General features: G+C 49.6%; 1 protein-coding gene and 1 long non-coding RNA gene across 2 annotated transcripts in view; one reads left to right on the top strand and one right to left on the bottom strand.

The window, feature by feature from the left end:
• Positions 1 to 79: 79 nt before the first annotated feature.
• Positions 80 to 2725, bottom strand: LOC136296306 (histone-lysine N-methyltransferase SETMAR). The gene is made up of 2 exons (XM_066195297.1): positions 2648 to 2725; positions 80 to 1296 (listed from the first exon to the last, which is right to left on the bottom strand). Exons 1-2 carry the CDS (start codon positions 2723 to 2725, stop codon positions 502 to 504), a joined length of 873 nt encoding a protein of 290 aa, XP_066051394.1. The 3' UTR covers positions 80 to 501.
• Positions 2726 to 4051: 1326 nt separating this feature from the next.
• The window catches only part of LOC136296501 (uncharacterized), a 38447-nt gene continuing 27213 nt past the window's right edge, over positions 4052 to 15285 (top strand). The window contains exon 1 of the long non-coding RNA XR_010722953.1: positions 4052 to 4184. This is a non-coding gene — a long non-coding RNA (uncharacterized lncRNA). The remainder of the gene's footprint in view (positions 4185 to 15285) is intronic.

The following is a 15285-nucleotide window of genomic DNA, read 5'->3' as shown; positions in this document are numbered from 1 at the left end:
CTGAGGTGATACTCTTTCCTTTCATGTCAATAATTAGGAGTTACTATGCTTTGTGGAACAAAAAAAAAATTACAACAGGTAATTTAAAAACAATAATTTAATGGATTTTAAGAAACCCGATGGTTTTCTTGCAAGAGTCGTGGTTCATGGTGTCATTTTCTTGTGCCACTGTCAGTGATTTGCTGCTGTCACATGTCCTGTCCAAGTGCCAAAGGTACAAATTCTCTCTGAAGGATACAAACTGGGAGAGCTACTTTAACACACACCAAACTGGCAGAGGAAAACCAGACAAAAACACTGACTAGTTACTGATTTTGGAACGTCTCAAAGCTCCAATCCACCTTGTAAAGTCCTTGAAAAGGGTTTTGCACCAAATTAATTCTCAAAACCATGTCTCTTTGCTGCTCCTCAACCCACATGTGCTTCCTTGTTGAAACACAAGGAGTTTTATTTAACTACCAGAGAAAATAGTATTTTTTGGGTGTGTTTAAGGCTGAAAGGCTACGGAGAACTCGCTGGTGTGGAAAAGAGGGAGCTGTCCCAAGGTAAGAAGGAAGCACACGTGCGGGAACCACAGTAGCAAGGTTTCCTCAGGCTGTTCTCTTCCTCCACAGGTTTGCTGCGTTCTCTGCTAGCTCCTGGGAAATTATGGGATCTCCCAGAGTAATCATATGTAAGTTCCTCTCCAGCAGGAATATCAACAGCTGCAAAAAGTGCCAGTTTGGGCACCATGGAGTCAACCCTGACGGGCACCATGAAGAGATTGGGCTCACAGGAGTGGTTCAGGAACCTGCCCACGTTCCCCACGCGGGTGGGATCCACGAAGGTCTCCATGACGCGCCCGTCGTGCAGGTGCTCCCTCACTGCTATGATGTAGTTTGGCTCCTCCGGAGCCTGGGCCTGGATTCTCCTGTGAGCCTCCGGGAAGCCCAGCACCTCCCCGGCGTACTCACACACGAACCTGCCCCTGGGCACGGGCTCCAGGGCGCGCACCCCCCAGCCCTTGCTGGGCGTGCGGAACACCTGCAGCCGCAGCTGCAGCCCGCGCTGCACCAGCCTGTTCTGGCAGCCCTCCCCGCAGCTGCACAGGCTGTTGCACTCAAACACGGGCCTGGAGAAGGGCCGGTCCTGCTGCTGCTCCTCCAGCCTGAGGCACAGCCCGCTGTAGTTGTGGCCGCGGCGCAGGCAGGGGCACCGTGGAGCCGGGCAGGAGCTGCTGCGGCAGGAGCAGCCCGGGAAGGTCACCTCGCTGGGGTCCGTCTGTCCGTCTGCTCCGGCCACGCTCTCGGGGCTGTACTGCAGAGACAACGGCAGACAGAGCCTTGGCATCGGCACTGCTTGGAAACACTCTTTTCAACAAATCTGTGTTTGCAAATGACTGATCCCAGAACCGAAATCGTGAATTCTGTCAACTTCCGGCTCAAACTTGTCTGGAATGTTTCAAAGAATACTGATCAGGCATTCCACATAGACCAAAAATCTTCTCAGTGCCTGAATTTCTCAAAACGGCTCCCTGGCCACAAAACATGCTCAGCAGACAAAAAAAAAAATCAGCTCATTAGATCTACTCTGCTATGTACGGTTTTCACTGATGGACGTACCAAAGATATTTATTTATTTGCAGAATTATTAAGGTATTGTTAAAATAACTCTCCCCACACTTCAAAATGCTCGATAAGTTACTTCTAAGGTTAATCTACAGCTCTTCTAAGCCACAGAATTTCATCTATACAATTACGTTAAAAATGAAGATATTTTCAATTTATCTCTTCAACTTGTGGCATTCACACTTCCTCCTAATTCCGGCAGAAATTCGGGTCCTCGAAATGACACTGATGCCCCCAGCAGGTGAATGGTTACAGAACCACGGAGTGCTGCAAAACCAAACCTGACAGAAACTGTTACACTTGGAAACCAAGCGATAACACTCACGGGTATATTTTCACTCCCTTCTCAGCATTCAGCTTTATTTAGAAGCCTGGAGGATGTGCTATCACTAAATATTGCATTTCACAGCAGCCTGTACCTGGCAGGTTCTGGGCGTTGTGAAGGGTGACAGTGCATTTGCAAGTTTCTTTTTAAAATAAGCATCAGCTTCTCAGTCACTCGCCTTCACTCCAAACCAAGTTTAACATTCCTCAACCACCACAACCTTTCCCATTTCGGTAAAATGCGAGCACACCATGAAATTCAGGGAGATTTGGGTATACAGGGGATCACCAAGCCTTATTAGAGGCTTCTCCCATCTGGTTTGTAAAGACTCTGCAATACCACTGAAGCAAATTCCTACATATCCTGGCGTGACAGGACAAGCAGGACCAGATACAAACTAAAAGCAGATTAGGACTTGGATAAATCCTTCAGTTATGAGGATGGAGTGGTCCAGGCAGAGGTTGCCCGGAGAATCTGCGGCTCCCGCATCGCTGGCGGTGTCCGAGGCCCGGCCGGAGGGGGCTGCAGAGGAAGGTGTCCCCGCAGGGAAAGGTGTCCCCGCGGAGGAAGGTGTCCCCGCAGGGGAAGGTGTCCCCGCAGGGAAGGGTGTCCCCGCGGAGGAAGGTGTCCCCGCAGGGGAAGGTGTCCCCGCAGGGAAGGGTGTCCCCGCGGAGGAAGGTGTCCCACCCCGCTCCCCGCTGTCCCGCCCCGGTACCTGGAAGGCCGGCGGGGCCTCCCCGGGCGGCCACAGCGCCACGGGCACGACCTCGCTGCCGCCGCTCAGGTCCGCCATGCCCGCGCCCCGCCCCCTGCCCCGCGTCTCTGCGTTCATTGGCTGTGCGGGGTCTGTGCCGCTCGCTGATTGGGTGGTGGTAGTGACTGACAGCGCAGCGAGGGGGCGGGCGCCGTGTTGCGCGGTCCCGCCCCCAGCGGGGCGGGAGCTGTGAGGGAGCCCCGCCCCGCAGGCCCCGCCCCGCAGGCCCCGCCCCGCAGGCCCCGCCCCGCAGGCCCCGCCCCGCAGGCCCCGCCCCGCAGGCCCCGCCCGTTCCGATCCCGGCCCCGGTCCGGTTCCAGCTCCGGCTCCGCCTCGGCCCCGCTCCCGTTCCCATCCCACCCCGGCCCGGTGCCGGCCCCGCCCCGGCCCAGGGGTGCAGCGTACGGGGGAATGCGGTGGGATCACCTGCGGTCCGTCCCTCCCTACCCAAGGCTGCCCCTCCAGATCGCGCTGCCGCTTGGGGCGATGCCTGGGAAGTGCTCGCATCAATGATCAATAGTAATCGCTGTAATAATAAATAATAAAATAAAAAAACACTGAGTTGTTCCAATTTCTCACGTGGCTGTCAGCCCTTGCTTGTTTTGAAGATGTTCTGCTTTTGTTTATATTTTTCTTTTAGTTTTTTTAACAAGTTAATGTGATGAGCGGATGGGACTGGGAGCCCTCGTGCAGGGGAGGCAGCACCACACGCTCCTGTCCTGGGGATGGGAAATGCCATGGACGTGGCTTTGGCAGGACGTAATCCAGCCAAATCAGTGTTCTGGATAATGGGAGACACAAAACCATGGCAACAAGTTGTGGCTTGGGATCACAGCCCAGTTTGGGTGGGAAGGGACATTAAACACATCCAGTGCCACCCCTGCCATGGCAGGGACACCTTCCACTATCCCAGGTGGCTCCAAGTCATGTCCAACCTGACCTTGGGCACTGCCAGGGATCCAGGGGCAGCCACGGCTGCTCTGGGCACCCTGTGCCAGGGCCCCCCCGCCATCACAGCCAAGAATTTATTCCCAATTTCTAATTTAAACCTGGCTCAGGGAAGTCCTGCCAGTGCAAGGTATAACGTTCTTCTAAAGCATCTCACACCATCTCTTTCTGCGCTGGAAACTGCCCCATGTCTTGGGAAAACAAAGCCAGGCTTGTGCTGCCATGCCGGGGTTCCATCAGCTCTTGTTTGTATTTCCCCCTGGCTCAGGTGTTTTGGGTTTGCAGTTGACGAAGCTGTTGCATCATTCCAACGGCTTTTTCCCTGTGCATGAGCCATGTGTTTCCATTTGGAACTCAATTAGCACACCCACAAATAAGCCCCCCTCCTAGAGCTGAGAGTCAGAAGTGTTTGGTGTTTGCTTTGTGCTCCTCAAGGAGGATTTTACTGGTGGCTTTTCTGATTTCTCATTTTGCAATGTTCAGGAAGTGGAAAAGAGTCTCCTTCCTTCTGCCTGGGAAAAGGAGCTGAGCAACAGCAGGGGAGGTTCTGGTGAGTCTGGATGGTGGAATTTGTGTTTATGGGGGTTAAGGAGGATAGAGAGTTGATGTGAAGATAACGGAAGTGTTGGTTGTTGGATAACTGAAGGGATTGTTTATTGCACTGGAGCTGTAAGAGAAGGGGAGGTATGGAAGAGGCACTTCTGGAGGTCAGAGCGTCCCCATATCTGCCCTGCCTGACTTTGGGGACCACTTCCATCAGCTTAAACTCGTGGCATCAGTGCTCCATTACTGAATGGAAGGTACACGGTGGAAAGGTTTGAACACAGCCTGTTGTTCTGGGTTTGTCCCCCCACAGCTGCTCGTGGTGCTCTCACCCTTGTGAGAGCGTGGGGAGGGTGGCATATCAGCTCTGTGGGAGATGCTGAGTGATTGGTGATGTTAAAATAACCTCAGTTTAGGGCTTTCTGTTATTACCAAGTCGACCTTTACGTCAAGGCACTGCGATTTGGCTGCTGGTCTGCAGTGCCAGATGGAATTCTCCACTGTGTTGAAATGACTGAAGTAATGAGTCGTTACTCTGGCGTAGAAGGAACAGATTGCTTGGATGTGCAGGAGAGGGGTCTGGGAATCTGTGAAGGGTCATGAAAGTCCAGTGTTTTCCTTCTCCTCATCTCACCCAGGGCTCTGTTTTGTTGAACAGTGAACAGGTTAAAGTGTTGGGGAAGTCCAGGGTGGGTGAAAACTCGTTTTCATTTGTCGTGTAAAATTGTGGAAGGACAGCTTAAAATGGAGCTGGAAGAGTGAATTGGAGGTGAATTTTGTGATGCTGATCTGAGGCACCTGGTGCAGCTGGGAATTTCTCCTGCAGTCTCTGGGATGAGACTGCAAATCCCTTTTGTTGCATTGCATGTATTAAGCTGTTGGGTGTCCTCCCTATATGAATAATGCTTTCTGCTCATAAATAATTTTTGTGATTCCTCTCTGCACTTCTTTGGGTTTCTTAATGCTCTTCTGAAAAGTGAGATTTGGAAGGTTAACCGTGCTGGGACTGTGGGTTTGTGTCTTCATATCACGCCACTAAATTTTGGTGGCTGAGGCTGTGTGCTGTACCAAGGTGGTGGAGCTCGGGCTGTGAACCTGTGAGTCAGCAGCTGCACTTACAGGGGATGTGCTCAGAAAACTCGGTACAATCCTGGTCCAGAGGAAACCGGAGTGAAAACTTTCCTGTCTCTGTGGTAGGTAAAAGGCTCAGGAACCAAAGAAGCCCTTTCTAACGTGGGTGTGGTGGAAGCTAAGCCATCCCAGGTGCTGAACACGGGACTTCCATGTGTTTGTGGTGTCACCATCAGTGCTCCTGGGGATCTGGTGTAACCCTTTCTCCAGCCGGGAGTGTTGTAAATCCTCCATCAGCTCAGCTGTGCCTTCCCTGTGCTGATTTTGGCCCCAAAGGGTCCCGGTTTCAGGGCTCTCCCAGGGACGGGGCTCAGGAGCCTGTTTGAGAGCTCCCTTTGGCATCCTTGTTTCCTATGGAACCAAACTCTGAGAGAATATGCTAATCCCTTTTAAGTGTTTTATTTTACATTGCGCATGGCTTCTCTCTGACTTTGTTCTGAATAGCCTATTCAGATACTTTTCAGATGCTGCAAGTTGCTATTTTACATTAAAAGGCAGCGCATTTCCTGTGCGATATACTGGTGATGCCCCCTGAAGGGTTTTTTAAATCGTGGCATGAGCACAGGCATTCCAAAGGGACTTTAGTCTGTCATTCTCTGACTGGGGTTTTAACTGCCTTATCTGTGTCTGCTCTAGGCTGCGTCTCCTTCCTCCTGTAGTTAATTTTAGTGACTTTTTTAAAAAATCACTAATTTAAAGACTCTTCTCTTTGTGCTGCTCGTCTTTTCCTGTCAAATTTAACTTTTCCTTTGTTTTGACCTTCGTTTATGGATCATCATCAGGTTGGTGGGCAGGTACTCTGCATCCTTCTGCCAGTCTCTTTTGTGTCTATTAGAATATCGATTTGCAGCGAGGCGAGTATAACAAGTCAATATCCCATTAAGTGGAGTAAAGTGACAATGTTGTGAGGCTGGACAAGTTCATGTCGGTGTCCCCACACCGAGGTGAGATAAAGCCATGTCCTGGCAGGGTTTTGTTTAGCAGTGTTTGTGGCAAACAGTCTTTAAAAAGCATCTTAAAAAGTGCTTATGGTGCAAGAAGGTGCTTGGATTTATTAGAACACTTGGCAGTTTATTGGCTTTTTTTACTAGTGGAACAGAATAACAGTGTTCTGCAGAGCGTTTAGGCCAGGTGTACAGAGAGGAGCACTCGGATGTGGTGTAGCAGTGCTCGCTCTGAAGCGCTCAGGGCGTTCTGGAGACACCAGGTGTGAAGATTTTATTGTTTTATCAGCATGAGATGCCTGCCACGTCGAGGGGATGACTGCAGCTCCCCCACCTGCCACTGAAAACGGGCAACTCAAACCCGTATTCGTGTTTCCCGCTTTGAACCATCCTCAGAGCAGCCTGCAGTTATTTCACCACGCGCTCCAAACACCTGACCCGCCACAGGTGCAATTCCTCTCTGATTAAAATGTAATAAACGCATTAACACCTGTTTGCTAATTGCTCGGCCGTTTACAGCTGGATCCATTTGAGCTTTCCCGGCTGCGCAGCCCCTGGAAATTCCCTCTGGCTGGGGTTTGGGGTGGGATGCTGCTGCTGCTGCTGGGGAGGGTCATTCCTCAGCCCGGGCTCCTGCTGCGTGCTAATGAGCTGCCAAAACCCTCCCAAGGAAATGTAGCGCTGCAGCGAGAGCTCCGGGAATGATGTTGGTGAATCCCGAGCGGGAGAAGCTGAAGTTCGGTTTGTTTGAGCGTGCCTCGGCTGCGCACAGAGGGCTGACCTTGGGAAATGCTGCGTTTGAGCAAGGCGGTTTTATCAAAATATCTCCGAGTGCTTTTTGCGGAGAGAGATGAACTTTGTTTCCTTTCCTGTGGAGATAAGGAAACTGACGCAGGGGACGCGTGGAAGAAGTTAAGCAGCGGTTGAGCTCTCGGTTATCACAGGGCTCTGCATTTCATCCCTCCCCTTGTGCTGCTCTTGCAGCATCGATTGGGTAACAGGAACCATGAATCTCTTTGCCAATGCTCGGGCACTCACAAAGCCTTGACTCTGAGATGAGTAACGAAGTTTTCTGACTCAACATTTTGTCACATCCTTGGGTGTAAGCAAAGCCACAAGTTAGAGCAATGAGAACAATTCAGCTCTCCCCGTGCAAATGGATTCCTTGTTAAGTGTAAGGTGTTTTTTGTGAAAATTAATCTTGATGTATTTCACGTGATTAAATTCATCCCTATTTTGGCCTGGCAGCAGCAGGTGAGCTACTTACAAAGATTAGATGGGCCACTCATATTCACTTTTTAGGAATATGTTCCTGGCTGAGACTGTGCTGATGTTTTGCAGGGACTCTTTTCTGTGAGTGTGTCATTCAATTTTTGTTAATAGAGAAAGCCGTAGAGCAGCCTTTCAGTTAAACAGATTTCTGTGTGACAGTATTTCTTCAAAAGAAACTCATTACCGAGTGAGCCACAGAACTGCCTCCCAGACTGGGCAAATTTCTTCCCTTTGAAGCGCGCATCAAATTCCTTCTGTGCTCCCCATCTGCCTTGTATGGACAAACTTCATTTGACATCAGTGACCTCCGGCATTTCCCTCTGGATGAGGCGGTTGGATTCGCACACCACTCGAGTCTTTTACGGGCTACGCATGTCATGGGCACTTCCAGGGGATTGTTCAAGTGGATGTTCCAGCGGTACAGCAGGCTCAGCAAACTTCTGCTGCAAGCTCTGCTCGGTGGTTTCACTGAACGTGCTGCTGCTGCTGCACGTTCTGCCAGAGTAAACGGAGCTGAGGGAGGATCCCCGTGGATTTGCTGCCCTGCCTGCCCCCAGAATGTGCAGCTCCTGTGGGTCTTGCCTGTGCAGGGCTGGTGGTCACTGTGACACTTCGGCGGCTTTTGCGTTTTCACGAGGCCGTGCTTCCAGTGTGCCTTCAGCCCCGCAGGTGCCTGCCTGCAGCAGCCAGAATTGTGTTGTCACCCAGAGATGGCTTTCCTTGGCTCACAGATGAGCCTGTGGTACCTCTGTGTGTTGTGGGGCACCCAGCGGATGGTGGTGGCACTCCGGTCCCCTGTTGGAGGTGCCACTGGCTCCCTGGGGCAGCACAGAGGTGGCTGTGTGACGTGGAAAGGTGGGAGTGTGCTGCTCACAGCCTCACTGCCCGCTCTCGGGGCTGCCTTGGGGGTATTCATGTTTATTTCAGGGCTTCCCTTATTCTTTACGCTGCACACTCGCTGTGGGTTGTGCTGCACACTGGCAGGAGAGGTTCGCAGTGTCTGCAGTTCTGTTTCGTTTAGTGAAGGTGTGTTCTCCATTGTTCAGGGTAATCCCCAGAGCTCACCTTGTTTTCCTTTGAGGCAGGGCTTTGCCATCCCTGCTGAAGGTAACTGGGTCACAGAAAAGGCCAGGTGTGCACCTGGGGGAACTCTGTGCATCAGAGCTCCCTTGGGCTGTGGATACACGTATTTTGTACATTGTTTTCATCCCAATTTGCCCCAAAGGAGACTGTATTGATTGGAATTGTCTTCTCGGACAATCTAGATGTTTCCTTTTTTTTCCTCAGCTCTCATCTCTATACCTCAAAAAATTGAGTGTAATGAAAATTTTTCATTATTTTTTTTATCTTCCATTTAAAAATAAATTATTAGTTTCCTGCTCTTGGTTTCTCATCACTAGTGTGGCCTAGTGCCTGTTAATACTCTGGTTGGAGTGGTTCTTTCGGGGGGTTTGCTGTTTCATCTTGCTGGTTAATGTCTCTCAAGGAGTGCAAGTCATCTGAAAGTGCACAGGAGCAGAGGCTGATGGAAAACCTGTAGTGCCCTGTGGATAAATAGAAGGTTGAGCCAGGAATAACCACTTTTATCTCCAGCAAGTGTTGGAATAATGGAAAAAGTCCTTCTAGTTGTCATCACATGCAGCGTGTTGGTCAGAGCTTTTCCTTTATTAAGTGATTTAACAGGAATTCAATTAGGGTTGGTTTTTTCCCTCCACAGGCTACATTTGCTTAGCACAGTACAAATTTTTCATAGTGATGATTCTGTGCTGTTTATGCTTTCAAAAAGATTTCGTGTTGCGTTTTTTTTTTCCCCATTTGCATTGTTGAAAAAGAAATGTTTTGAGAGTAATAATGTTCCTTTTCTTGTCTTGCTGCTCCATGACTGTGCTCTGGTTTAAATGAAATCCATAATTTTTGCTCGTTGGTAGGACAACAGGAAACATAAAGGTGAAATTAGAATAGGAACATAGATTAATGTTAACTGTGTGTGCTGTGGTTAAATAAATCACCTAATGATTACAGAATAATAATTCAGGGTGGCCTGCAGTCAGACAGGATGCTTTTAAAGGGGGGAGGAGCAGAGTAAAGAATGAATTATGTGTGTTTAATGTAGTATTTCACTGTGAGAGTAAATCAATTCCCCTCATCAAATTACCCAAACAAATTTATGATTGTGTTTGTATCCAGGGCAATTAATAAACCATCTTGCCTAGGACCAAGAGATGTAGTTTTGTGCTGTAACCTTTAAATACAATTTATCTCAAAGGCATAATGCTTCAATGCTAAATGCTCCTTCTCAAAGAAAATTTAGGGAGGGGAAAAAAAGAAATAGCTTATGTAGTATTTCAGCTTTTTTTTTCAAAATCAATTACCCTTCAGAGCTATTAATTTCGAATGTAATCCCTCAATTTTTATCTTAATATTCTATGCAACGCTGGTTTTGTGTGGCTTTAAACTGAAGGAGAGCAGGTGTAGATTAGATATTAGGAAGGAGTTCTTGCTGGGGCACGGCTGTGGCTGCCCCTGGATCCCTGGCAGTGCCCGAGGCCAGGCTGGACACTGGGGCTTGGGGACAGCGAAGGTGTCCCTGCCATGGCAGGGTGGAACATTCTGGGATTTTATGAAACCTCTCAGTGCTGGGAGTGCTTCCAGTGCGGGGCAGACAAATGGGAGCCAGGAGAAAGAGATTCTGTGCCCCCGGGTGTGTGCAAGGCTCATTCAGTGCCAGCTCCCACAGCAGCTCCTCCTGAACACACAAATCAAACCCCAACCCACCCCTGGGAGGTTTCTGGGCAGTGTCCAGGTGGGAAGTTGAACTCTTTAGGAATACATCCCTGAGCTCATCAGCGCTGCCCTGGCTGTGACCTCCACCAGCACGTCCTTTGCATCCAGCCCCCATCACAAAGTGCTGAGCAGGCAGGGATGGAGTGAAAGCTGCTCCTGTTTGGAAAACACCTGGAGCTCTGATTTCAGTGCAGCATTAGCTGGGTGGGAAGAATGTTGCATAGCGAGGTCTCGAGTTCCTCTCCCTGTTGGCAGAGCGATAACAGTGACAGAACTGCTGTAAAACAGAGCAGCAAAAGAATCCTTTGTGCCAGCAGTCTCTTACCGATTACTCTGCTGTAATTTTGGCGTGTCCAGGGATGGGACGAGCACTGGAGGGAGGGCTGAGCTGCCTGCTTGGCCACGAGCTGTGCTCTTGCTGTTGTGGAGCAGTCAGCTCTGACCACATTACATGAAACGTGAACAAGGTGAAAAGCAATCTTGCTTTCAAAGGGTTGTTGGTGACCTTTAAATTAGGGCTGGGAGTCTCATCATAAACCGCCAGGGCAGGAGACATGACTTTACTCCCCTCTCCCTTGGAACTGAAAGGTTATTTTCACTGAAATTACCACTTTTTACAGAAAGGTCAAATCCATACAGCTGCATCTCGGGGAGGAAGTCAGTGACCTTGTTTATCTCCCAGCGTTTGCGACTTCGTAATTCCGGGTGGTTTTTTTTACCGCTCTCGCTCTTGTCATTCCTTTGCAGCGTTGCAGAGAGCCCCGTTTGATGGGCTCGATGTTGAAGTGCTGCAGTTTGTTTGTGTTCACTGAGATGGAGTAATGGTGGATGACCCTGGTGCTGGGCTCGGTGCTCTGCAGGGCCTGTTGTTTAGCTGATTTCTGGCTGCTGTCTGCCTAAAAACCTCTGCTTGGAGCCTCTGCTTTAGAGGTGTTAACTCTCTTGGGCCTGCCGAGCCTTTGTTGTGTGTTTTACTCGGTGACTTGCACGTAATTATGGAAATCATGACTAAAGTTGTAGGAGTCCCCCAAGTGCTGTGGGATTTTCCCCAGAACTAAATCCCCACGTCGCTTTTGGCACTTGCTCTCAGACTGGGTTTTACAGCTCTGAGCTGGATAAAGAATCACTTCTCCAAAGGCTCGACAAAGGTTTTTAGGAAATAAAGAAACCCAGCTCCCTGCCATTTAGGATATGTTATTTGTCACTTTGTGTACTTGAGAGCACCAAGAACTTTGAGCTGTGCTTTCCCCCATGAGTCTGATGGGAACTGGATACTCTTTTAATCAAGTGGGTAAAATCTTGAATTCCGAATAGTGAATGTGCTGCTTATATAAGCTGACTTTAAACATTAGTTATTCTTTTGTACAAAAATTTTTAAAAAAAAGGGGGGGGGGAGTGGGCTGGACCACATTTAATTATTCAGTTGTTTGTTTTTCAAGTGTGTTTAACATTAAATACCAGCATTGAGAGTCAGGAAGGCAGAGTGGATATAGACTCCTGGGCTAGACTTTCAATATATTTTGGTTTGGCTTGTAAGAGAAACATGTCTCTGTTTATAGCTTGTGATGTTCTGTTAATGTGACTTTCTTCGTGTCTAGTTAGTTTGTTATCTAAATACCCGCCAAGAGATGGCGGTGCGATGCTGCTCCAAGGGCTGCGTGAGCCTGCGGGAAGCTCCAAAATCCCGAGGCTTTCGGTGGCCTCTCCTGGAACAGACCAGCGTTTATCAGCTCGCATCACACGAGCCGGGGGTTGGGAAAATAAGCAAAATGAAAAGGATCGTCTCCTTTGCAGAGCTCTGTCAGCTCTGGGAAGTCTCAATTCCATCCTGCACGCAGAGTGTACATTTCTTACTGAGTGCTTGGGCTGGGATGGAGTTAATTTTGGTCTTAGCAGCTGGTTCTGGGCTGTGTTTCACTCTAGAGGAGCCCAGAGGCAGCTCCGAGGCTGGCATCGCCTCCATCCCCTGACAGGAGTGGTTTCTGTGGCAGGCAATGTTAAAAAGGATGATTCTTGCCCCCCTCCAGAATAAATTCCTGCTAGGTGCCGCGAGGATTCAGGCAAGGCTGGCAGGGACAGGTAATCCCTCTCATTTGTCAGAGTTAGCAGGTGCCGGGTGCGAAAGCCCTTCTGATCTGTTGTACGCCCCCGTGTACAGAACGCGGAGCTGTTGATGCTGAAAAACTTCCTTTTTCTCTGTGTTTCTTGGAGCAGGTGGGTGGGAGATCAGAGGGCTGCAGAGTGCTGTGTTTCCCTGTTGATCCGGGCCGGCCTGGGTGTCTGCAGGAGGCTTTGTTCTCTCCTGGAGGGCTGTGCCTGCCTTTGACAGCTGTGGGTGAGGGCTCCAGGAGTCTGTCAGTGGAAAACCTCCCAGTGTCGTTTATTTCCTGCTGCCAGGCAGAGGCAGGCTGTGGTATCAGTGTTGGGTGCTGTGCTGCTGGAGTTCTGAGTGGGGAGAGAATTCCCAGGAATGAGGAAAACCGCCCTGCCCTGAGCTGAGCCTCTCCTGGTGTCCCCTGGGAGTCACCTGGGCTGGGACAGGGACAGTGTCACCTGCTGCCACTGCTTGGGAAAGGATTCAGTTCAGGCTGGAAATGTGTTCCTGGAGAATGTCCCTTTTCAAACAAGTGTGAGTAGAGAAAACTCTTCAGTTGGTGCCGTTTGTTGTTAAAATGTGAGTTGCTTCCGTGACCCTGGCACTAGACTGTGTTCTCTCCGTTCACATGGGATGTTAATCACAGCACTTTATCAGGGCAGTTCTGTAATATTCAACCTAAATTAACGTCTCAATACAACTCAACGCTGTTTGCTGATGTCTCCATTTTATAGTAAATCTGTTAGACTGTCATTCCAATTTAATAGCTTTTTATAATTTCACTTCAGAGTGGATGTGAGGTTTCTTACCCGTGCACGTCTTGTCCATCTTTTCATTTACTCTTGAGTGGTCTGAAAGTTTTTAATATACACTCCAGTCACTCTAAAGATATTCTTCACTTGAGGAAAATGAAGGAATAACCTGTGTAATAAGTGAACAAAATCTACAACCATTTGAAAATGAAACCTAAACTCGTGTGTCCTTCCCGGTGTCTGTTCCAAAGCCATGCCTGGAACTGTGCTCTCAGTGCGTTTGTGTCTCTGTTCAGCTCCAGTGCAGATGGCTGGCAGGAGACCAGAGGTTGGTTCTCGGCCAACAGGACATAAAAGTGGGAAGCTGAGCTCTGAGCAGGAGTCCAGAGAGGCCTGGGCCTTGATCCGTGTCACCAGAGGCCGGTGCAGCTTCAGTGCACTGTGATTTTGACTTTTGTAACCACATCAGGAGGGTTTCAGGAAGGAGCTGAGGAGAGGAGAGAGCCAGAGGACAAATGACTCATCAAAGATTCCCCAGCAGGACGTGGCAGAGGATTCGGGTCTTTGGAGTGCATCCCAATCTCCCTGCCAAGGTGGCCCAGCTCGAGCGGAGCACGCAGAGCTGCCGCCGTGGCTCTGCTCACCCCTGGCTCCAGCAGGGCTCTCCTCTCCCTCTGTGCCCCAGCCAAGCCCCGGGACAGGCACTGGGAGTCCTTCCCTTGACAGCAGCAGCCTTTTGGTGAGGTCTGGTTTTGCGGGAGCATCACCTTGAGCATGAAACACCTCTAATTTCTGTGCTCTTATGGGGGGGTCAGACCAAATATTCCCGAAATAGTTTCTTAGGAATGATGGGCCATATGAAAACAAGCCGTATGAGGAACGGCTGAGGGAGCTGGGGTTGTTTGTCCTGGAGAAAAGGACACTCAGGGGTGACCTGATCACTCTCCACAACTCCCTGGGGAGGTGGCTGTGCTCAGCTGGGGCTGGTCTCTGACAGAATGAGAGGACACAGCCTCAAGCTGTGCCAAGGGAAATACAGGTTGGGTATCAGGAAAAAGTTTTTCATGAGTGATGAAGTACCGGAATGGTCTGCCCAGGAGGGTGGTGGAGTCACCATCCCTGGGTGTGTTTAAAAAAAGACTGGATGTGGCACTCGGTGCCGTGGTTTGATGTGTCAGGGCCGGGTTGGACTTGATAATCTTGAAGGTCTCTTCCAACCTACACCTTCTGTGATTCTGTGCTGTGCCTCCCCCCGTGGGGACTGGGGCACAATGGCCAAGCTGTGTTCCCATTTGGCCCAGATCAAAAGTGCTCAGCGTTTGGGATCTTCCCTGCCCGGGATTACGTGCACATATGCCAGGGTGGCAGTGTCTGAGTGATTGCGGTGCAGGGGGGCACGGAGGGAAAAGCCTTTTGTTGGGGGTGTCTGTGCTGGGTTTGCTGCCAGGGATGGATCATTTAGCAGTGACTGCGTTTTGTACGTGTGCCTGGACAACCTCTGGGACTGCTCCTGAGTTTATTGTGGGTCCCTTCACAAACCTGTGGTTCTGGAATTGTGATGAATGAAATATGTTATTGTTACCATCACAAATTTAGTTGGAGTATTGAGAAACATTTAAACTTAAGGAGGAAAATTAATTCCTATTGATAAGAAAATTGAATGCAATTACCAAGGGTTTTTACCATCTGTCAGCATGGTGTGTACATATTTATCCCCAAACTCTCCAGTCATTTTGAAAAGGACTTTGTATTTGATCCCCTTCATATATATTGAATATATTGTCATGGAGTGCCCCGTTCTGTACCCCGGTTAAATCTTATGCTAAAATCTGATCTGTTGGCACTGCATATTGTGTATTCATCCACTGCTTTATTTTCCATACGTGCTCGGAATATTTTTGGGGGTTTCTTAAGATCCATTCTCACTTCAGAACTTTTTACTTCAGGCAGCAGTTAAGGGGTAAAGGGAGCGAAAAAAAAAACACTTGACCTAGTTGTGGAACTAAAGCCTGCAGAGTGTGCACTGGTGGGGAATCTCCTTGCTGGAACCGTGCATTTTGATTCCTGATTGGCTTTGTCTCTCCCATCTGTTCATCTCATCTGCAGCTCCTGCGCTGTCTCCCAGCGAAG

The sequence above is a fragment of the Chamaea fasciata genome, unplaced genomic scaffold (genome assembly GCF_029207755.1).
Source record: "Chamaea fasciata isolate MVZ Bird 193981 ecotype frontalis unplaced genomic scaffold, bChaFas1.0.hap1 SCAF_13, whole genome shotgun sequence".
Lineage (NCBI taxonomy): Eukaryota > Metazoa > Chordata > Aves > Passeriformes > Sylviidae > Chamaea > Chamaea fasciata.
Note: the sequence above shows the minus strand (reverse complement) of the source record. Positions and strands in the feature narration are given on the sequence as shown.